Source organism: Haliotis rubra, unplaced genomic scaffold (assembly GCF_003918875.1).
Source record: "Haliotis rubra isolate DU_JTF1 unplaced genomic scaffold, ASM391887v1 Scf181, whole genome shotgun sequence".
NCBI lineage: Eukaryota > Metazoa > Mollusca > Gastropoda > Lepetellida > Haliotidae > Haliotis > Haliotis rubra.
Window position 1 is genome coordinate 748,097 of NW_025765792.1, and position 23,487 is coordinate 771,583.

Below are 23,487 nucleotides of genomic sequence, written 5' to 3' on the forward strand. Positions count from 1 at the left end.
TAATAGTGCATACATATCGACGTTCGTAAGCATGCTCTTGGCGCTACATTAAAATACATACATAATATATACAGAGTTAAGAAACGCTACAGTGGAATAGATGCATAATACATAAACGTTTAGAAAGGCTATTGATGATGATATTGAGTAAAGAGGTAGGTTTTTAGATTTGATTTAAAAGAGTCCAGAGATTCAGAGTGTCTCAGCTCAAGGGGGAGAAAGTTCCACAAAACAGGGGCAATGTGGGAGAAAGTTCTGTAGCCAAACGTTTTTAGTTTGTAGTTAGACACTATGAGAAGATTATTGCTGCGGCGTGAGCGAAGTTCGCAGTTAGAGTGTGAGAAGATTTTGATTTTCGAAGTTCGCGATAGCGCTACGAATGATGTTAATGAATGACACTTACGACTATCTTAGCGCTAAGAGAGCTTCGAAAATCTAGGAGCTGGACTGTAGGGGTTGACCAGATCTGCAATGTAAGGTGGAGTCTGGCCATGAAGGGATTTTGATGTGAGGCACAGTGTCTTGAATTGAATCCTGGTTCTCACAGATAACCATTGGAGCTGCTTTAGACCTGGGGAAATGTGGCTGTGTTTATGAGGGATTATGAGGGATAAGTCAATGAATCAGAGTGATAAGAGTGAGTGAGTGAGTCTATTTTTACGCCGCTTTTGGTAATATTCCAGCAATATGGGCGGGGGACACCAAAAATGGGCTTCACACGTTGTACCCATGTGGGGAATCGAACCCGGGTCTTCGGCGTGACGAGCGAACGCTTTAACCACTATACTACCCCATCGCACAGGAGTGATAAAAACCAAACTATATGTAACACATTTTATTTGAAGCAATACAGATATAATAACAAAATATGTTTACCATGAGAACTATCAATACTCTTAACAACATAAATCGTAGGTGATAAACAATCCAAATGCCTCTATTGTCATTCGCAGTGAAATATCTTTCTAAGCTCAACTCTAAAAGCATTGTTCATAAAAGCATATATGATTGGGTTTACCACATTGTATATGAAGTACATATAGAAAAACACAACGTCCATCGTGATTAGGTGATGTACCATCAGCCATGCAGGTGAAAACGCAATGATGAAGACCAGTGTAACGACGAATAACATCATAGCGGTTTTAATGTTGGCCATTCTCATACGTTCCAGACGCGCTCGGGACGAGTTCGCCTGGTTGCTGTTCTGGGCATTGTTCTCTGGAACCAAACTCTCATCAGGGCGCGTCTTAAGACTTTCTCCATTTGTCGTAGAGTGGTTCAGTTCTAAGGCGACTGTCACTTCAGACTGTTCATTGTCCACGTTGGCGGCGTCCCACATTAGACAGCATTTCTGAGTCTTAATCCGCAACCGTTTCTGCCTCTGAGAAATGACAGATTTGTAAATGAGGCTGTACAATATGAACACTACCACACAACACACAAGGAAAAAGCCCGAGTACAGCCTTTGGTACACCATAAAAAATATAGGGTCAATGGTAGTGCTTCTTGTAACACATTGTCCGGTATAGACTTCAAGCGGTTTCATTTCATGTGGTTCTGGGAAATCTGTAAAGTTACGATCTCTGTGTTCAAGGCCACGGCTGATAGAAAAATTTCCCTTGGACGAATCTGTTGGTTGCAAGAGGCCGTATTCAGGCCCTGTTACGTTGCTACCGGAACGGGCTGTGAACTCCACACTCACAGGACTTGAGGTGCTGTTGACATGCTGTCCGACATCCTGGATTTTGAACACACTGTAGTGGACACAAGCTGTGGCTCCTAACGCCAGTGCGAAAGCAGACAAACAGCCGACAATTATTCGGGCTCGTTTGATGGTCATGAGATGAAGGAAGGGGTGGCAGATACAGAGATAGCGGTCAACAGCAATGGCAACCATGATAAATGCCGAAAATGGGATTGTTGTCGTGATGAGGAAATGGTAGAACTTACAAGCAGCATCATACTTGACATAAAATTCAACGTATTCTACGGCAATCGTGTATGGTATTGTAACCAGACAGGTGATGAAGTCTACTCCGGCTAGTGCCAAGATGAAAATCGTGGATGTCAGTTTGTTTTTCAGATTATAGAAGACGTAGAATGCAAGGGCATTACCAATGGTTCCGGTAACGGCAAACACAGACAGTATACCAACAACTGCATACACTTTAGACCTATCATGGCTCTCTGTGTGGTTAACAGCTTCGGACAGGATGTCCATGCCAATAGACACGTTGTGAGCCATTCCGGACACGTTGTGTGCCATCCCGGACGCCATCTGCAACAAACAAAACATGTGTTAGACTAGGCGGTCATAGTATGTAGGGATATCACGAAGCCACTTCAACAGTGATGGTGCGATTTTAATAGGGGTGGGTATTGCAGAGAATATTCGTATTGCGATATATTGCGATGCGAAAGCATGTATTGCGATATGCATTGCAATATATTGCATGAAGTATTTTTAAAAAAAAACTACTTATAATCGAGTTCCTGCTTGATTTATAGAGCAAAAACACAACAAAATCACTAGGCTTGATTAAGCTTTAACAACAAATTTTAATCATGATAAAATAAAAATGTGAATAATATTTGACTCAAATGAAACAAGGAAATATCCGAAGATTTCCGAGTGTTACGACGTTTTCCGAATGCATATGTCAAAATACCGGTTTTCGATCAGCGTATCGCAATACGTATCGTTTTCATGTCTGAACCGGTAAATACCGGTAAACCGGTTATATTGCGCAGCCCTAGAATTTAAGTTGATGCTTTTTCTACGCTGGTTCAATTCCCAAAATGAGTACAATGTGTGAAACGCATTTTGATGTCCCAGAAATGTCATTGCAGCGTGCAAGTGAGTGTGTAAGTCCAGTTTTACGCAATATTCCAGATATATCACGGGCCTCACACATTGTACCCACGTGGGGAATCGAACCCGGGTCTTCGGCGTGACGATCAAAACGCTTTATTCATTTGGCTACCCGACCTCCCTACAGCTTGTGCAACAGACTATAATTCCTATAAGGATATGTGACTCCATGTTATACAAAGGTGCAGTAGTCCAGAAACTATCACAAAATTTGATACGATGTCAACACAGATTGGTATTAATTCTCTCTTTGACAATATCACTTCTTAGAAGTGTTATGTGAGAGGAAAGCCCACAGAGATGCAAGTTTTAGAAAATAATCAACGCTTTGAAAAGGACCCCGCGGGTTTGATGCAGGCCAACCACAAAACGTAATCAGAGGAATCTGAAATTTGACCTCACGAACACAGGTTTCGTGCATGTCAAAGGGACGCAGCTGGGCGTCAATCTCCCTTCAGGATAACATCAAGTACTGTGTCTTCAAAGGCAATCCCCTGGAACGCCATCAAATCCACCTCAGAATATCGTGTGACTATCAATGTTCTCTGACGAAATATGAAGTCAATCCATCTCAATGATAAACTGCTTCAGTCGAAAATCAAACATTAAAAGTCAAATCGTGTGTGATACCTTTTTAAGGATACCACAATCAAATTAAATCCAGTTTATTGCTGGGAGTTAACATGACTGTAGAGTGCGCAACAGGCTTCGATCAATATCACTTATCAACCAATATACTGGGATCTGGTTGTGTGAAGACATAGCTCATTCTGACGTTAATGAAAAATCACCGCAACTTGGATTTATTTAGAAAAGCGCGAATACTTGCCGATTACTGTCACAAGCGTTTGCTTGTTTGCATATTGTTAACACTGTACTTAGCAATATTCCATCTAAATGACGGCCGTCAGTAAAAAAATCGAATCTGGACCAAATAGTCCGGTGATGGACATCGTGAGCATCAGTGCAATACAATTGGGATACGATGTCCTCTTAACCACGCCAGCGAGCCTTCATTTCGGACTCATATTGTATGTATGTATGTATGTATGTATGTATGTATGTATGTATGTATGTATGTATGTATGTATGTTTGTATGTATGTATGTATGTATGTATGTATGTATGTATGTATGTATGTATGTATGTATGTATGTATGTATGTATGTGTGACAATATCAATATTCCAGCAAGATGGCGGTGGTCTGTAAATAATCGATCTGGTCCAGCCAATCCAGTGATCGACATTATGAGCATCGATCTTCTCAAACAGGATACGATGACATGGGTCAACCAAATCAGCGAGCCTGACCACTCGATCCCGTTACGACAAGCATGGGCTGCTGAAGACCGAGTCATACCCGGATTTTCACATATAGGATTGCTTTTCTGAAAGATTACAGGGTAAGTCATACTCTTGATGGGTTATTGTTAAGATATTTTAGCGGAGACGTGGCCGTTAGGGATTTATATAATGCACAGGAAACTATCTACATTCTAACGTGCAATAACACTGTAAGCCTTTGAAGAAATCTACATGGGTCACCAGTGGATACGCTCGACTGATTTCAGCAGATATTGCTTCTGAATATAAATGGAGAGGGTTTCGACGATTTGATATGATTACACAGCGCTTTGTAGATAGGTGCGCCTTGATCATGATGCGTAATTCTGGGGTTCGAATCCTCGATTCGTCCGGGTAATAATCGGTTAGTCCGCTTCTTGCTTTCGGCGTGATTACCAAAACTGAAACATCAGCATGACATTAGTACTCTTGCGCAAGGGTTTCATCTTCCCCATACACCAAATGCATATTATGAAGTCCTTTGTCGATTGTTTGTTGGACTGAATTGAAGGCAAGCGAGATAGCGTATAGGAAGCGTATATTTTGTTATGGATTTATACCGCCGAAGCGACTGATTGCACGACGGCGTGTCAGCTTGGTGTCGGATGAACATCTGAAATGATGCAGACTTTGAATTTGGTACAATGTGTGAAGGTTGTTCTGTTGCCCCCGCCGTTATATTACTGAGACCAATATTGCTAATAGCACCCTGAAACCATTCCCAACCTCCTTAACGTTCATCACAGAAGCTGTCCCGCTGACTCCCCAAGAAACCAGTGTGCGAAATAACCACTGGCCCGCTGGCCCATGGCTAGTAAAATTCCTGTCGGGCCAGTAAATCTCCACAGTCACTGGCCAGACTGGCTAGTGAATTTTCATGGGGCCATTTTGTAAATATATCACTTGTTAAGTTATAACACACTTTTAAATTATGCAAAATTATGGCCTGTTAAAAATGTTCATCATATTAGCAGCTTAGTGACGAAAGTCGTGTCTACATTCAAATTTCGGACTAGTGAGTTATTTTGTGGGCTAGTAACTTTCAGGCATAGCTAGGCCGACTGGCTAGCAAAATTTGGAAACTATACCGCACACTGCAAGAAACACCACGTTCCACCTGGATACGACCCCAAGGTCGAAGGTTCCATGAATGGGTAATGAGCTCTACTCAGAGCGAATCGTGTGATGTACGACTGGGTAGTCAACAACAACCAAACACTTTTAAAATCTTAGACTCGAGTATGTAATGTGTCTGCGTGATATGAAATCCTATTTGTTAGCCTGTGGATCAACACTAGCAGGAAATATGTTGTAAGAGTGAATACTGAGGAGAATTATTTTTTTGAGAACATGCATTTGTGTTATGTGTTAAATGAATATACTTCATGATTGAAGATCGCTCCGGGCATGTTCAGTTGTATCGATGGTCACTCATCGTGGATTAACAAGCAATTAACAGGTGTGAAAACTCGGTGGCCACACCGGGCTGTGGCCACTCTGGGCATAAATCGGGCCATGCACACACTTCCTATCTCAATATTGGAATGTAAACTCTGATGAACTTTAGCTTTCTGTTTAGTAATCATGTTGACAACACACCTGGGATAAAATTACAAACTCAAGTCATCATAATCAGGAAGGTAATATTTGATATTTTTGGTTAATCACGCCAGAAAATGTTTTTTTACAAACATTTCATTAAGTGCACTTTATACTTCTGACAAATCTCTTTACCTTGAAGTATCAACAACAAAGGACAAACATGAACTGCAATTCTTTCCCTGTGTCAGATCTCGCACGAGAGGTGAAATCAACTGTACTTAAACCATAAAATTCGCATATATTTAAAAACCTGCACCAGCCGGTGTGGGTCAGAAGCTAATATCTCAATCCCCAGAGGGACGCAGAAATTTAAGAGTATTCCTTACTCTGGCCATTAATCATCTTATATTGGCTTGGCTGAAGCATGTTCGATGATTAAAGATAAAGGCAATGCAAAAGACTCATCATTGGGGAAAAGCAGCATAGACTTTATAAGGTAGAGCGATGATGAGCTGGAAAACATCCTGACACCTTTAATCCCTTATTACATGGCGAGAGAAGAACGCTATTCTACACCACAAGTTGGTCCCCGAAGGCTTCTAAGCTTGTTCAGTTTAATATGGATCTTTGAAGATCTTCATGTCGCTGGAGAATACTTCTGTTAGGGCATTCGCACATTGCTACTACTCAGATGGTGCTTAGAGAGAAATAGCTTTGCCGAGAGTTGATACCTTTTCATAGAAATATTTGAAATTTAATTGAATTTACTGCGCTGTGGCGAAACATGCTTCACCAAGTAATGGGGCAATTTGGCATAGGGACACATTCGTGGAATTCGCCTACAGTTAATGCCTTAACAGACGAGCGGCAATATCAGACTTGATGTCTAAATGGTTTGCCTTTTGGAGATGCTGCTCGGTGATATGAACTGATTTAATTCGTGAATAAAACTTCACTTCAATGGTAAAGCTCTTAATCCAATATCCTTGAGTGAATACATGCTTCGACATTAGACACATCAAAATAGCAACTACGTCGGTGGTAGTACATTATTGAAACCCCCAACTGCCTCTTTTCAATTCCAATTTGTCGAAAAGTTGAAGTGATAAAGTTGTCACTTTTCATCAATATGATTTGCAATACAGTTGTAAATGATCTGGCTCATGCATGAAGAGATACAGAAGGTGGTCATGCAGTCGTCTATCAGCATCTTATTAAGTCGTATTAGTCCTTCCATGAGGATTCACAGATTGGTCCTAAATTAATGAATGGCTAAATGATCGGGTGGTTAGGCTGGGTGTCATGGTTGACAGCGTGGCATTGTATTTCCACATTGGGGGTCGTTGCTTATAATGTGAGCAGCTGAATTGTCTGGTCCCGACTCAATTACGTACAGGCCGTAGACAGACCATTTAAGGAGTGCCTAGCGCGGCGTTCAACAACAACCACAAACGCTTCTACTGCCTTACTCGGTACGTGATCACCAACGGACACTCGTAATCCAGCTGTGTGAGAAGGCACGTTTATATTTTTAGGTTTTATATTACTCTCCGGAGACACCAGAAATGGAATTCACGTCAGTTCATATAAGTCGCAAGGTAGTGTCCTTTGCAAGGATGCAGGGCAGTGGGTATCCTAGTGGTTAAAACGTTCGCTCGTCACGCCGAAGATCCATGTTCGATTCCCCACATGGGTACTATGTGTGAGGCCAATTCCTGGTGTCCCCGGATCATGTGTAATTGCTGGAATATTACTAAAATTCACGTCAGATCGTATAAGTCGCAAGGTAGTTTCCTTTTCAAGGATCCGGGCCAGTGGGTAGCCTATTGGTTAAAACGTTCGCTCGTCACGCCGAAGACCCGTGTTCGATTCCCCACATGGGTACTATGTTCGAGGCCACTTTCTGGTATCCCCCAATGTGATATTGCTGGAATATTACTAAATGCGCGTAAAACTAAAACTCACTCAACTTCCCACTGGCTCTGCCTGTACATGTATGTGCAGCACCTCAGTACGCGTGGGTTTGTCCAAAGAGTATTCGCACTGCACCAGTTGACTGCCACACCTTGAGTGAGTGAGTGAGTTTAGTTTTACGCCGCACTCAGCAATATCCTAGCTATATGGCGGTGGTCTGTAAATAATCGAGTCTGGACCAGACAATCCAGTGATCAACAGCATGAGCATCGATCTGCGAAATTGGGAACCGATGACATGTGTCAACCAAGTCAGCGAGCCTGACCACCCGATCCCGTTAGTCGCCTCTTACGACAAGCATAGTCGCCTTTTATTGCAAGCACATGGGTTGCTGAAGACCTATTCTATCCCGGATCTTCACGGGTCGCCACACCTTGACATAACGGAGTTACTGTCTGATGCGGCGTTAAGAAGCTCAGTGGCTCATACATGTTCACATAAGCATCAAGTCATTAATATGGACGTGCCACAGTTGTCTACGGAGCAGTAATAATGTTAGCTATTCATGCATATGTATTGGTGTGTTTCAGTAGTCAAAATGGTAGGCGTACACACTGTTCATTCATCCATTTGCTATTGCATTTTAGTAGCTATTCAGTAAGACACGTGCACACGTTATCCCTGTATCTACATATCAGTATTTGTACACACACAAAAGATCCATTCTTCTGTTAATCGGTTTGAACATATTACCATAGCAGCGAGAACAACGGACTCGTTACCCGTCAATCCGCCCTGATATGCTACACCAGCGACCCATCCGTCTGTTAACCGGCTTAAGTATGCTTCAGTGTTCTACACAAACAATATTTTCTGCCATTAATCTATCACCTGACGTACTGTTGTATATATTGAAATACTATTTAGCATTTGGAAGAGTCAATCACAGTGGTCTTCCATACAGGTGTACATGCCTACATATGAAAGTTTCTAAAACTACCTTCGCCAACGATGGGCAACAACATTAATAAAAAAAACAGCAGATAATGTTAGGTACAAGGTACATTTGTCGTATACGGTATTAGCATTTAATGGACAATTTTGAGTTATATGAACGTACTGTAGCACCAAACAATCCTCAAGGCTCGAGTACTTGTTATGTAATCCATCCACGTGTACGTTGCACGATGTCATCGCATCCCAATTGCGTGGATCGATGCTCATGCTGTTGATCACTGAAAATTCTGGCCCAGACTCGATTATTTACAGACCGCCGCCATATGGCTGGAATACTGCTGAGTGCGGTGTAAAACTAAACTCACTCACTCGCTGCACGAGGGTTGTCTTCACTATATGATCTGATTTTCCAGAATGTCTGGGCGAGTTCATATTGAACTCGGGCTCCTCTGGAACAGTCCATATACAGATATGCCAGAAGCAACATACAAGCGGTCCGATCCATCTTAAGTAATCCTGTCGCTTCCGGCTGACAGATCGGTGTATCCTAGCATGGTTGGCAATGCCGAGTAACACACACATGGCGATTCAGGGTCGGATCGCAGACTGAACACGTTTGAATGTTAAAGACACAACTGTTAACAATGTATATAGTGAGTGAGTGAGTTTAGTTTCACGCCGCATTTGACAATATTCCAGCAATATCACGACGGGGACACCAGAACTGGGCTTCACACATTGTACCCATGTGGGGAATCTAACCAGGGTGTTCGGTGTGACAAGCTTTAACAGCTAGGCTACCCCACCGCCCCACAATGTATATAACATCTCAACTGAGTTTCTCATAAAACCAAATGGACCACACGAGTCGAAATTGCTTAAAATGTCAAGGCTCCAGTGACTACACTATCATGATTTGTAAGAGGAGGTAAGTGGGCGGTACACGTGTTGGATGGCCTACTTGTTCAAGCGTTAAGTCATTACAAATCCTCGTGTTCGAATCATCGCGTGGGTACAAGTCAGATCTGTATTACAAACCCACTCATTCAGTAAAGTAACAATGGCTTAACAGACATGAGACGGTTCTCCAATCCATAACACAGTAACTTGGCAGCCAGAAAGTGCTGACTTGGCAGTATCATGTTTCAATGCCTATCAACACTTTCCCCTGCTTACAATAGTGTTTGAGTTGTCTGTGACATGCTTCGTGGGGTTTATCCCCGACATGAAGCTGCCACACCGCCAGGGCACTGTAAACCAGCCTTAACTCTATCACTACATGCCTCACACGTCTAGACATTATGTGCACTTTGATGCAGTGGTCGACGAGAGACCCATGTTCTCTATGTTGTACAAACGGTCATCAAGCGTATTCTCCTGGTATCTCTTTCATGGTTACGACCATCCATCTCTTTTGACAATATAGTCTCATAAACATGCATTGGTACCTTCAGTGATGTATTCATGTATTGAGCGATATAAGCCCGTTAAGACATTACCATTCTTCGTATACACACCGACCCTGATCGCATACAATCCCCTAAGTGCTAAGCGGAATAAACATTGGGTTTTATAAGTGGTGAAGATTCTCTGATATCGTAACAATCCATTTGGTGTGTTAGTAACTGTTGTACACATCTAAATGGTAATGTCAGTGTGGGGCTTGGCTACAACATCTCTGAGACTTATTGACACGCAACGAACAAGCTATCGTTGAAACACTTGTCGTACCTATGAGTGAGTGAGTATGGTTTTACGCCGCTTTTAGCAATATTCCAGTAATATCAACACCCGAAATGAACTTCACACAGTGTACCCATGTGGGAATCGAACCCGGATCTTCAGCGTGACGAGCAAACGCTTTAACCACTAGGCTACCCTGTCATGATCACTCAGGTCTTTCCTCATTCTGTTTTCAACACAACGCTAACGCGTTCGGTTTTTAAATTACATTTAGCGGTCTTAAATCAACGATAAAGGACCGCAAAATTGAAAACAGAGTAGCTTTATCTTCTAATTTCCATCGGAATATGTTGTTTGTATCATGATCACAAACTCCTTTCGTGAGTTAGTTTTCATTCAGACAGGATGTCGACCAAACCAAATAACGCGAACCAAGAGAATGCTCCGTTAAGTGGATCGCTTTAACCACTAGGCTACCCTGTCGTGATCACAAGGTCTTTTCCTGATGTTTTCATTCTGGCAATAAACACAAATTTCCATCGGAATATGTAGTTCGTATCATGATCACAAGCCCCTTTCGCGATTTAAGATTCATTCAGACAGGATGTCGACCAAACCAAATAACGCGAACCAAGAGAATGCTCCGTTGAGTGGATGGCTTTAACCACTAGGCCACCCAACCGCCCCCCGTACCTGTGAGAGCTGTCATTTTGAATCTATTCTATCTTGTCCTAAGACCTCGAGGAACTCCAGTGACGTGATGTAGCATAGAGTAGCATAGAACAGCATTGGGCATGAGAGAATGGGAGGTGTGTGGTTAAGAAATATTGTATTCCTTTTCTCCTTGTAATTTAACAGTTGTAGTCTCACGGGGCTAGCAATATAAAACATGCATCAGTACACACACACAGGCACAAATACATACGCACTCACGCACATTGCATATATGCAATAATGCTGTTCGACATGAAAATGCCTAATCATCCGCGTATAATGACAGCCATGGCACTAAGTGAGTTTGTTAGAGATGTGGAGTAGCGTGTGGCCGAGAGGGCGAGTTAGTGAGTATTCTGATAAAGGTATGCAACGCAACGCTGCACTAGAAGTTGAGCCGACATCTTTCAAAGAAAACATACACTCCCATGAGAGTTGATCATTACACTTATCTTGTAACAAATTCTGGTTTAGTCATTACAAGAGAGCAATTGAAAGCCCATGAGTGGGTGAATCCGTACACGAGTGCCAGTTTTTAGCTCAGTTTGAAAAATATGCAATTCACATACATATCAATAATTCATTTTATGGATATTTTATCGCGAACTATGCTACTTAACTACATTAAGGTGAGTGCACTACATTAGTTCAATTATGAAACAATATACAGGTATGTATAATCATAAATAAAGAGACGAGCTTGTCGTCTTGTTGATGTCTCGTTTCCATAACACTCATGTAGCAATATTTTGTCGCTGTCATATATGTACAAGAAGGTTCTCATATACTGAGGGAAAGAACTAAAGGAACACACGAAAGTACAAGTGTTCCTTTATCTTTTTGCAGTCTTTCTTCTGCAAGCTCTGTACAACATTGGGAGAAAATCTGAAAAGAAATAAAGTATGGTGTGGTGTTCCCGTATTTGTTTCCCTCCGTAATATTTGAAATTTATTGATGTAGGGTCTTAACAATTCTGCAAACATTGTGAAGAGCTTCGCCTATGTCATCTTTGTACGCTGCGTACCTCCATCACTGGCGAATACATAAGGCTACCTTGATGGGTCTGTTTTAAAGGTAGGACCTGAGGAGTTCATCGGAAGTGAAACGAGCCCCGCGGCTACTTTGCGTAAATCCCAACACCCTACCTACTGGGACAATACGTAAAGCAGATGGCTCATAGGCTAGCGCATCCGGTATATACACAAATATTTGTGCGTGTTTTTTGTCGAGAACCCGTGAAGATCCGGGTTAGAATTGATCTTCAGCGACCCATGCTTGTCGTAAGAGGCGACGAACAGGATCCTGTGGTCAGGCTCGCTGACTTGGGTGACACATGTCATCGTATTCCAATTGCGCAGATCGATGCTCATGCTGTTGATCACTGGATTGTCTGGTCCAGACTCGATTATTTACAGACCGCCATCACATAGCCGGAATATTGCTGAGTGCGGCGTAAAATTAAACTCACTCACTTCCTTTTTGTCCAGAGGAAACCTAACAATATCGTGGTCAGCACACAGACACGCGTACGCACGCACACACGCATGCGCATTCATTCCCTGTGAAACCAGGCCTACAATGTATACTTGATTGGTTGGTTAGAAATTCTATGGGATCTGAGAGTAAGCTGGTCGATAACCACAACCGTTGTGATCTCACTAGAACCATGTCATGCTTCTGTGCAACACTTGAAGTACGGTCTGAAGTGTGAGTACAACGAGTAGAACATTATTAGCCAGTACTAATAGCAGCATCGAACCGAAGTAAAGAAGTACAGAAAGTCACGCATACACTCCGCACTTCGCTTTATGTCATAGCATTAAACAGTAAATATACAGACAGTGTGCGATATAGTTTCCAAATTTTGCTAGCCAGTCGGGCTAGCTATACCTGAAAGTTACTAGCCCACAAAATAATTCACTAGTACGAAATTTGAATGTAGACACGGCTTTCGTCACTAAGCTGCCAGTCTGGCCAGTGACTGTGGAGATTTACTGGCCCGACAGGATTTGTACTAGCCATGGGCCATCAGGCCAGTGGTTATTTCGCACACTGATACAGCATGAACGCGATAAGCACATTTAATGTATTACATTATATTGACATACGCCGCATTAGATTTTGAAATCTTTGGTCATGGAGCCATTGATCGGTGATCAGTGGATTGTCTGGTCCAGACTCGATTACTAATAGACCGCCGCCATATAGCTGGAATATTGCTGAGTGTGGCGTAAAACTAAACTACCTCACTCACTCAATTGATGGGTCATTGACGCCTGACTCTGTAAAACACATTCAGATATACCTCATTGACTGTTTCGTCATGCCACTGTGCTATCCTTGCTAGCACCGACGCAAATTACAACGCAAATTGTCTGTTCCTATGGTGGTGCTGTTAACGCTCCCTAATTACATCGTGTGCTGCAACAAGTGCCAGCTTGACAGCGCAAAACTCATACAGAAACCACCTCATTAACTGTTTGGTCATACAGCTATGCTATCATTTCCAGCACCGCAAATTACGTACATTGCTGTCCCTTTCCACGTTGGTAATGTTAACACTGCCTAATTACATGGTGAGTTGTCAACAAATGCGAATAATTGCGCCCTGTCGGCAATGCATATATACATATTACTGAAAGCATAGACCATTGACATGAGTTCATCACAATTACCTCCAGACAGATGATACAGTTACTGAAGGTAGTGGCTATTTGTACCCCTAAGGACGAATAAAATTAGTTTCCAGCAAGGATGGATTCAAATTCCAAAGAAGCGACGAAATGGACATTGAAAACCCCAAGCCCTTTTTTCTTTCACACATCACTTGAGCAATTTGCACAATATGATTGCTTATAATTCGTACCTTTGGGGGTATACATCGAACTAACCTTTCTTAACATTCATATCCATTATAAGCCTGCCCTGTGGGAACGAACGGCTAAGGACTATGGAACAGCCCAGGGGAACGTGCCACAAAATTGAATAGTATTTTTATGAATCTTCATGTACTAAAACGTTTTGGGGGTATTCCATCTTTTGCTGTGCAACCACACAAGAAGGGCAGAGGAAGTAACGCTGCAACTTCATCAGTCAGATCCACTTCAAGATTCATGTACTGGTAGCTTATCTGTTGCTAGTAATATACCCACATCCACTGAAACATGTGTAACATATGATTTCAATTACTTTTAGAATTATGATGATTTCGACTTGACATTACTGTATTTGCATTTTCTGAAAATAACATCCAAAACCTTTGAAAATATATAACCATGTTTAAACAAGATAATAACCATCTCAATTTTTCCAAGAAACGCAAGCCTTTGGGCTTTAAGTCAACACCCTATAAATACTTTTACGTGGTTTATTCGTTTTAGATATTATTTGATGTACAATTTGAAAAATTCAATATAAACATTTCGCGTAACAAAAATTCTGATGGGTGTCCTGGTAATTCTGTCTCTAAAAAATCAATGAATTTGCGATGTTTCACTCCAAATTGACAGTAACCAATGCTTTACACAATATTTCAGGTACAGAATACCTTTTACAAACTGGTGCAGGAATGAATAATGATTCAATAGGCTTAATTCAATTCAAAACAGTTCTTTCAATTTCTAATTACATACGTAACACATTATTGTTCCCTTCTAGTTATACGAAGGGCTCAGTGAAAACCATCTACAACCATACGTGTTCACTAAATGCAAACTGAAAACTTATTTGCCGTAATATATACTTCACATAATTGTGATCACAAACCAAAAATAGTTCCGCAATGATTTAAAACCAATATAGCCAACATATTGGACTAAGTGACTTTGCTAAGCCTCCAAGAACACGCGCCTTGAATGGACTATTTCTGAGAGTTATTTAGAGTTCAAACAAGCTAACCAATGGACACTTCATCCTTATGGTACATGCGTGTATCTGACCGATGGTTCAATAGGGTACACTAACAAGCATTCCCACTCCTAACGGTCACATTGTATGGCCTACCATGGCCGGTTATCATGTTAAGACTAAAATGAACTGCCAGTACAATGTTAGCGTTATGGTTGGTTAATATTAGCATATTCCAACATGACCATTATTTACATACTGACCATGTCTGGCAATATTTGTTCACGCGTGCTGCCACTTCAGCACATTGTAAGCATCTTGTAATAGAATATTGGACCACATGATAACAATACGAAATTTCGGGCACCGCGTGCAGTGTTTGTATGGCGCCTTGTGTAAATGCCCTTGTTTTTGTACAAGCCATCACTATTTACTTAACTCGAGGGATGTCTGACTATGTCGTCCGTCAAGACGAATCTACAGGGAACACTAAGTGCGAGCTTACCATTCGCCGTCCCAACTCATCACCAGCATGAACAATGGCACAGAAGACGACGCTCGGATCCAACATTAAAGGACGTTAAATGTCAGTGGAAGCAGTATGTTGCAAGACTTTGTTCCTTGTAATACGCCCTGGGCTAAAAGCGGTACAATAGTCACGAAGACATACAAGTTATATGATAATGGATAATGTCTGCTTTAAGCAACTCGTATTATCAACGTCAGAGTACTAAGATAGTACATGGTTCAATGGTTAACACAGTAAATAAATCTTGGATCGATCTGAGAACCCAGTTCATGTAGTTTTAAGCGAATTTGGGCGTCTTATTATGAATCGGCTTCAATGCATAATAAGTACCAGCTTTAGCACTTAATTTGACAGAGTGACTAATGCTATCTAAAGAGGAACAAGGATGTAGTTTACTTAACAAATTGAGTAGTTTACTTGACAAATATTTCTCTGGCGCTCATATAAACGTGATTGTGGGTCTTCAGTGGGGAAAAATTGACTGCCGGTTAACAGATGGTACACGCCCACGTTTCATCGTTCCTAAACAAACAGGGAATGGTGATGTATCTGGTGTAGGTATAATCTTTAAACATTCTAGTTTGGAGTGTTTTAGTGACTGTTTCAGTCAAGTAACGTTTCAATAAGGTTATACAGATTCAATTTTCAAGTGTATACTTTTATCTTCCCAACAGTTTTGTGGACAAGTTCTGTGAGTCATCATTTGCAAGCATCTATTTTAGTTCGATGTACAAAAGTCATAATGTTTATACACATTACACGAGTTATAGTTTTCTGAGAATACATTAAAGTACCTAAACGCACACGTAGTTGAAAAAGAAATATGAGTTTAATTTGTTTTTAGCAATAGCCAATGCACATCATGCACGAAAGGCGTGGGGCGGTGATGTGGGTGTGGGCTTGCATTTGCTTCATACATTGTGTACCAATGTTGAGAATTGAACCCGGGTATGCGACGTAACGATCCAATGCCTTAACCGTTGACCTACCACCTGAGTGAATGAGTGACTTCATGGTTTAATGCCGATTTGAACAGATATTCACTGCGTGTCAGCTAAATCTCGGAAAGACCCCGAAGAGGTGCAGGTCTTAGCCGTTAATCATTTGGATCGAACCCACGGGAAAAGGACAAACAATGACGAAAAAAAGAAACAAAAGAAAATGAGATCGCCAGGGGTCGAACTCACGATTATCGATTGATGATGTTCCAAAAGGACGTAAATCTACGCAGCAAATTGACAACTGGGCCATCTGCCCCCAAATATTAGGAGTAAGTGAGTTGGTTTTTACGCCGCTTTTAGCAATATTCCAGCAATATCACTGCGGGGGACACCAGAAATGGGCTTCACACATTGTACCCCTGTGGGGAATCGAACCCGGGTCTTCGGCGTGACGAGCGAACGCTTTAACCACTAGGCTACCCCACCGCCCCAAACATTAGGAGGTAATAATGTATTCCTGATATATGGACCAGTATGGAGCGTTCTTGCATGCATCTGGATACAACTCAACGTCGATAGAAGTAGTAAAGCATGTAAACAGTATAAATAAAGCAATATCCGCTTTGATCACTGAGACGTTTCTGAATTTTCAAGTCAGCATCTTTTGTGTTATGTCTGAGTGAAAGCTTGTGGGCCTTGGTCTTTAGCGACATCAACTAACAACGTGATGAAAGGCAAAGACTGGCCTGGCTTCAAGCAAGTCAGGAAGCGACATCCAAAAGATAGAATATCTGAAATAACACGTGACCGTGTAAATAGGATTCCCTTTTTGCACTGAGTGGGTATTTTGAAACTATCAGATTGCTCTTATCATTAACAGTATCCTCTCAGCACAAATAGAACGACAATGTCAGCCTTTTGGTGATTAAACAACACCTTAGATGAATGTTTAATGACTATCTTTTATATTTCAAAAATACTATTGAAAGAGGCTTTGAAGCCGAATGACTCTTTATTGCAAGAGTACCTCTCGGTCCACCATAGTATATGTGTAACAGTACAATCTAGGTTAACAGGAGGTCTTGGATAAATTGCATTGGGATCACGTCCTCTTGGTAACGTCAGACCTCTCTTTGCAACCCCCCTCCCGTTCTCATCCCCCCTCATCCATACTCTCGTGATTGATCAGTGATGGGATAGAGGTCATAATATTGCAATCTCATTTCGCTCTTAAACGACTTCGGGCATCAATACCAGTTCGGAGCTATCGTTTTCTCTTCAGCTCTCCTTCATTGAGAAACTCGGCGTCTCTACAGGGGAGATGTCCCCATTTTTACAGTTCCTCATTAAGAATGGACGTAATATATTTTGGCATGTTAAAAAACGAATGCGTATAAAACGGTTTTAACTGACAAATGTGAATATTGGATAAGAGATTGAATTACAGTTAAATGAGAAATCTAAAACATGGTAGCGTTATAGAAACGTTAACGTTCATATTGAAATGAAAATCTAATTGTATCTTATTTCGTTGTTTTTTCCCCCACAAAAATAGTCAAAAATATTGAATTGGTTCATCCCGAGAAGAAGTGATCATTACGTATCATAGAATTGGCCTACAAAATAAATTCAAAGAACTTCCCGTCTTTACAGCATGTTCATCAATATATTCTTCCCACGGGAAAATATCACCCTACGACATGTATAAAAGAGGTAGGTTATGAGGGAGTGAGTGAGATTAGTTTTACGCCGCACTCAGCAATATCCCAGCTATATGGCGGTGGTCTGTAAATAATCGAGTCTGGACCAGACAACCCAGTGATCAACAGCATGAGCATCGATCTGCGCAATTGGGAACCGATGACATGTGTCAACCAAGTCAGCGAAACTGACCACTCGATCCCGTTAGTCGCCTCTTACGACAAGCATAGTCGCCTTTTATGGCAAGCACATGGGTTGCTGAAGACCTATTCTACCCCGGATCTTCACGGGTCGGGTAGGTTATGTGACATGGATAGTGTGTAATAGTAACCCAGCAATATATATTATTGATTATACTTGTTCGGTTTTATTGATTTGTTGTTTAACGTCGCACTCAGAAACAGTCCAGCTGTATCTGAATAGAAGCGACAATCCAGTGATTGTCACCATGCGATACGATGACAGAGCATGTGTTTATGAATCACTATGAAGTAGTGATGATACCAGGCGTTCGCGAAAAGGTGAGAGTATTCTGCTCCACCAGACAGTCCAGTGATCAACAGCATGAGCATCGATCTACGCAATTGGGATACGATGACATGTGTCAACCAAGTCAGTGAGCCTGACCACCAGATCCCGTTATTCGCCTCTTACGACAAGCATGGGTTGCTGAAGACCAGTTTTAACCCGGATATCCACGGGTATATTGCTTATGCAATCAACCACTGCTATTTTATGTCTCTACGGTATAGCTTGTGTAAAACAACTCACACACAGTACGTTAAGTTGTTTGTACGAAGGATCGGTTACTAAAGGTTGGGGACGGTCGGGTAGCCTAATGGTTAAAGCGTTGGCTCGTCACGCCGAAGACCCGGGTTCGAATCCCCAAATGGGCACAATGTGTGAAGCCCATTTCTGGTGTCCCCCGCCGTGATGTTGCTGGAATATTGCTAATAGCGGCGTAAAACCAAACTCAGTCAGTCAGTCAGTACTAAAGGTTGTCGTGACGTTGGTGTATCTCTGGCTTGAAAGGAAAACCGCTGTGAATGTTGTTCCAGTCACAAGATAAAACCACTTACGCCATTGTCAAGAGTACCTGCTTCCAGATGGGCATCTACTACCCCGGGATTCGTCCACTATCTTTTCAACTGCTCTATTTTTTGTTGGTGAATCAAACGAAAGCGTTTCAAGAACACAGCTCAAAGGGCAGATTGTTTATCGTGTATTTATAAAAATGTAGATGGTAAGATGTATTTCGTTCTATTTAACTGTCACTTTAAGCTAATGTCCTGTAGAAATACTGCCTGTTTCGCAGGATGGCAGGACGTTGGGAACATCAGCGAAATATTGACTGAACTGCGGGGATAAAGTGAGTGAGTTTAGATTTACGCCGCGTTTAGCAATATTCCAGCAATATCGCGGCAGGGGACACTGGAAATTGCCTTCACCTCTTGTGGGGAATAGAACCCGGGTCTTCGGCGTGGCGAGCGGACGCTTTAAAATAACGACTAGGCTACCCCTATATTAAGAAAGTAGTTAACATTTGAAATGATTGGAGTGAAGCATTACAAACGTTATCAAACCAATCGCCGAGACACTGACGTCAAAACAATGCAAATGTAACTTTCAAAAGGCACCAAGATGCAAATATCAGATTACGCTCTATTAGCCATATCATCTTTGTTTCATTTTAGCAATCATCCAACTTGAGCAAATATTTCCTTTTGCCTGTCAGTTAAATTAAAGATCGTTATACTAATCAGTCAAATACTTTTGAGACATCCCCTGGTTAATTTCATCTGAATGTGAGATATCACGATCAATTTTCAAATAATAAAAATATCTGGATCTCTTTGAACCGGCTGTCATATCCTCATACCGTGTGAAGAAATCTGTGCCAAAGGTTTCGACACATTTCCCAATAAAATACAACGGAATATTAAACAAAAGCATGATATCGATTTTAAGGAATATTATACCGCCCTCGTGTTAAACTGCCTTCAAAGCAGGCTATCAAGCAAGAGAAAAACCAGCCTGCTCTCTCCATGAGTGAATTGAAAGATCAGTGGCGATTATCGTCAATCTTAACCCAGTTCTCCATTTAACACAACCCTCAATACGAAACATTAAGCAACGAAAGCTATACACAATATTCAGCGTACGGCACTTTCCTATGTGAATACGATGGATTTGTCTTCTAGATTTAGAGTAGAAACAAAACAATGCATTTAAAGGGAATCAATTTGTTTCAGGAGTGCGTTTCATCTGTAGTAGATCTATCTTAAGCTTCACAGTTGGTTTCAAGTAAAGCGAACGTTTGATGTGACAGCGCTATCTATTACAAAGATCTTTTACCAAGTCCATTCATTAACCATAAGAAATATTTACTGAAAGTGGTGCCAGTGGGCGATTTCGACCTTGTCACTTGTTTATAAATCACTTTCAAATATAAGCCGTGATTACACTTGAACGCAGCATTCATGTAGACAGAACGGTTCCATCTTGTGTAGATTTGTGGGTATGCCCTTTAGGTATATAAAAATTGATATAGCCACAGGAATGTTATAGGTTAAATGCTTTCTCTTCTCTTGGAATTATTTCATCGCGAATCAGCATTATATGCAATGAACGCCTGAGTGAGTTTAGTTTTACTCGGCTTTTAGCAATATTCCAGCAATATCACGGCGAGGGACACCACAAATGGGCTTCACACATTGTACCCATGTGGGGAATCGAACCCGGGTCTTCGCCGTGACGAGCGAACGCTTTAAGCACTAGGCTACCCCACCGCCCCTTCGGTGAACACCTGAAGTCATAGATATGATAGTGTACCACTTTAAAGAAACATAGTATAACGCACTGATCGCTGAGGTCAATCTGCGATGCAGATTTACCATCATTGAGGAAACCGTATCTACTCCATCTGTTACATTCCCATACTTTACATGATAATGGTTGCCACAGCTTTTGAATGTGTACTATTCGAAACGGCAACAGAAAACTTACAACATATACTAAATGTGTGCATATGTGGGAGCCCATTGTGCATTATATACTTCTGGTATTTTTCACAGTAATATTTGTACGTTTTGCGTTTACATGTATATGTCTGTGTTGATTATATGTCTGTCTGTGTGGAGGTTCTGGATATCTGGAGGCTTCATTAATCACGGCTAAGATAAAGATTGGATATTCAGCGGGGGGATTGATGCAATGTGTAAAGTCAGTCGTGATGTTCCCCGTTGTGACATTAATGGGTTCTCGCCCAGATCGCTCCGTTGACGGCGACCCTGGCCAGATACAAATGACCAAGGTGTATTCTTGAATGACAAGGACTAATTGGATTGTCTTGGTAATGTTTTCGGCCAACAAATAACCAACGATCTGTAACAGTAGGCTGTTGGACATTTGTTCCAGCTTTCAAGACAGATAGGTCTAACATGGGTTTAGGTTTGGATACAAATTCATCTTTAAGATTTTGGAAGGTTCAGAATTTACTCTTCATTCTATACGGGATCATGAATATTTATTGTTTATTTCCAGAGGATACATGTAGGCCGTCGCCCATGGTACATATATATCATTGGTCCACAGAGTTGCAATATTTACCCGCATATAGTACAAACATTGCAACACGTTTCATTATTTCAAAATTAGTATTGGACAACAAGAGGTTAAACTTATGAATTGTAGGATTTACAAAGTAATTAAGTGGTATAAACTGTTTTCTAAGATTACTCTAATCTAGGAGAAAATGATATTCATTTTCGATATTCCAGCTATTACAGAGTTTACAAACCCTTTGAATTCTTGGAATATTATGATACCTTCCCGTTTCCATGTTTAAAGAATGAGAAATACAACGAAAACGAGCCAAAAGTTTTCTAAACTTATCAAGATTTATGATAATTTTGTTGTGATGACATTACACACAATTGCTTAAATATATTCCGAAAATATATTGCTTTCAGTACCTTTCTATGCAGGTCTGTGTGATGAGTTACACGTATCATTGCCCAGTTGTGCGGGAATTTATGCGCTTGTACACCATTAGACCGAAGGTCAGGGTGGAGCACGTACGTTCAGCTCGTAAAATCACGCAGTGGTAACTCATAACGTGGACAGGGTCAACAGTAACGCCAAACGGATAGCCAGATGTTATTATTGGTGATGATAAATAGGTTTGGACATGAGTAACCCGGGGAAATATCGTTGTGAGATTGATCGCCATAACAACCCGAAAACAAAGGATATAACAGCGTATTAAACATAACCGTAGTCTGCAGCATTCTGGTATTTTGTTTTGAAAATTTCTGTTATGGTGGCTATTCTGGGTACTGGGACATTATTCACTTGAAAACATGATGTTTAGTAACATTGTGACTTAGCGTGGTGATCATCATGAGTCCGTAGTCTTCCCAACACTTCCAGGTATGAGGCAAATATGATGCCACTCGGGAATAACACGACGCCACTCGGGAATAACATGACACAACTCGGGAATAACATAACGCCACACAGGAATAATGTGACGCCGCTCGGGAATAACATAACGCCAGACAGGAATAATGTGACGCCGCTCGGGAATAATAGGACGCATCTCGGGAATAACATGACACGACTCAGGAATAATATGACGCCGCTCGGGAATAACAGGACGCCTCTTGGGAATAACATGACACGACTCAGGAATAATATGACGCCGCTCGGGAATAACAGGACGCCTCTCGGGAATAACATGACACGACTCAGGAATAATATGACGCCGCTCGGGAATAACAGGACGCCTCTCGGGAATAACATGACACGACTCAGGAATAATATGACGCCTCGGAACTGCGATGACGTCAAGTTATATATACTTTCGTGATCTGTGACCTGGACTGTGAAATCAGATGTTGTAACTGCAGCTCAAACTCGGTTTGTTATTAATATGTTTTCGGTTTGCTAAAGTAAGTAACATTTTCTTCATGGTTTGGAGAGGGAAAAATACGCATTCAAATGACCGAAATATTTCCGGTGCCCAAATCCTAATAAACAAAATATTTACCATAAACCTAAAGAACAACCTCATCCATTTTAGAATTCCCGGGCATGACGAGGCGACGTTGTGACGCTAATTGATATCAGAGCAAAACTACATGTAGCAGAACATTCTAGCATTCTATGAGAGAATTGAAGCCGCCTGAATAATGTAAAGGTTTCATATTCCTGGGAATATCTAACACAACTTGTTACATAACTACTGCAGCGAAATTGGATCAGGCATCACATTTTAACAACCTCTTGTAATTATTAACCACTTTAGACTCTATTATCAGTTGAAATTAAGCAACGTTGGGCGCGGAGAGGCTTTGGATGGGTGACCGTCTGTGACAGCTTGACTCGTGAGAGTTTCAAGGACTTCAGTCCTGCCCCACAACAAGCACATGTGATACAT

The 23,487-nt window shown here is 41.4% G+C and overlaps 1 protein-coding gene across 7 annotated transcripts in view; it reads right to left on the minus strand.

The window, feature by feature from the left end:
- Nucleotides 1–820: 820 nt before the first annotated feature.
- The window catches only part of LOC124273510, a 144,504-nt gene continuing 121,837 nt past the window's right edge, over nucleotides 821–23,487 (minus strand). For all 7 annotated transcript variants that reach the window (XM_046708776.1, XM_046708775.1, XM_046708782.1 and 4 more), the window contains one exon: nucleotides 821–2,281. In XM_046708776.1, coding sequence (XP_046564732.1) covers nucleotides 944–2,281 — 1,338 coding nt within the window. In that variant the 3' untranslated portion in view covers nucleotides 821–943. The remainder of the gene's footprint in view (nucleotides 2,282–23,487) is intronic.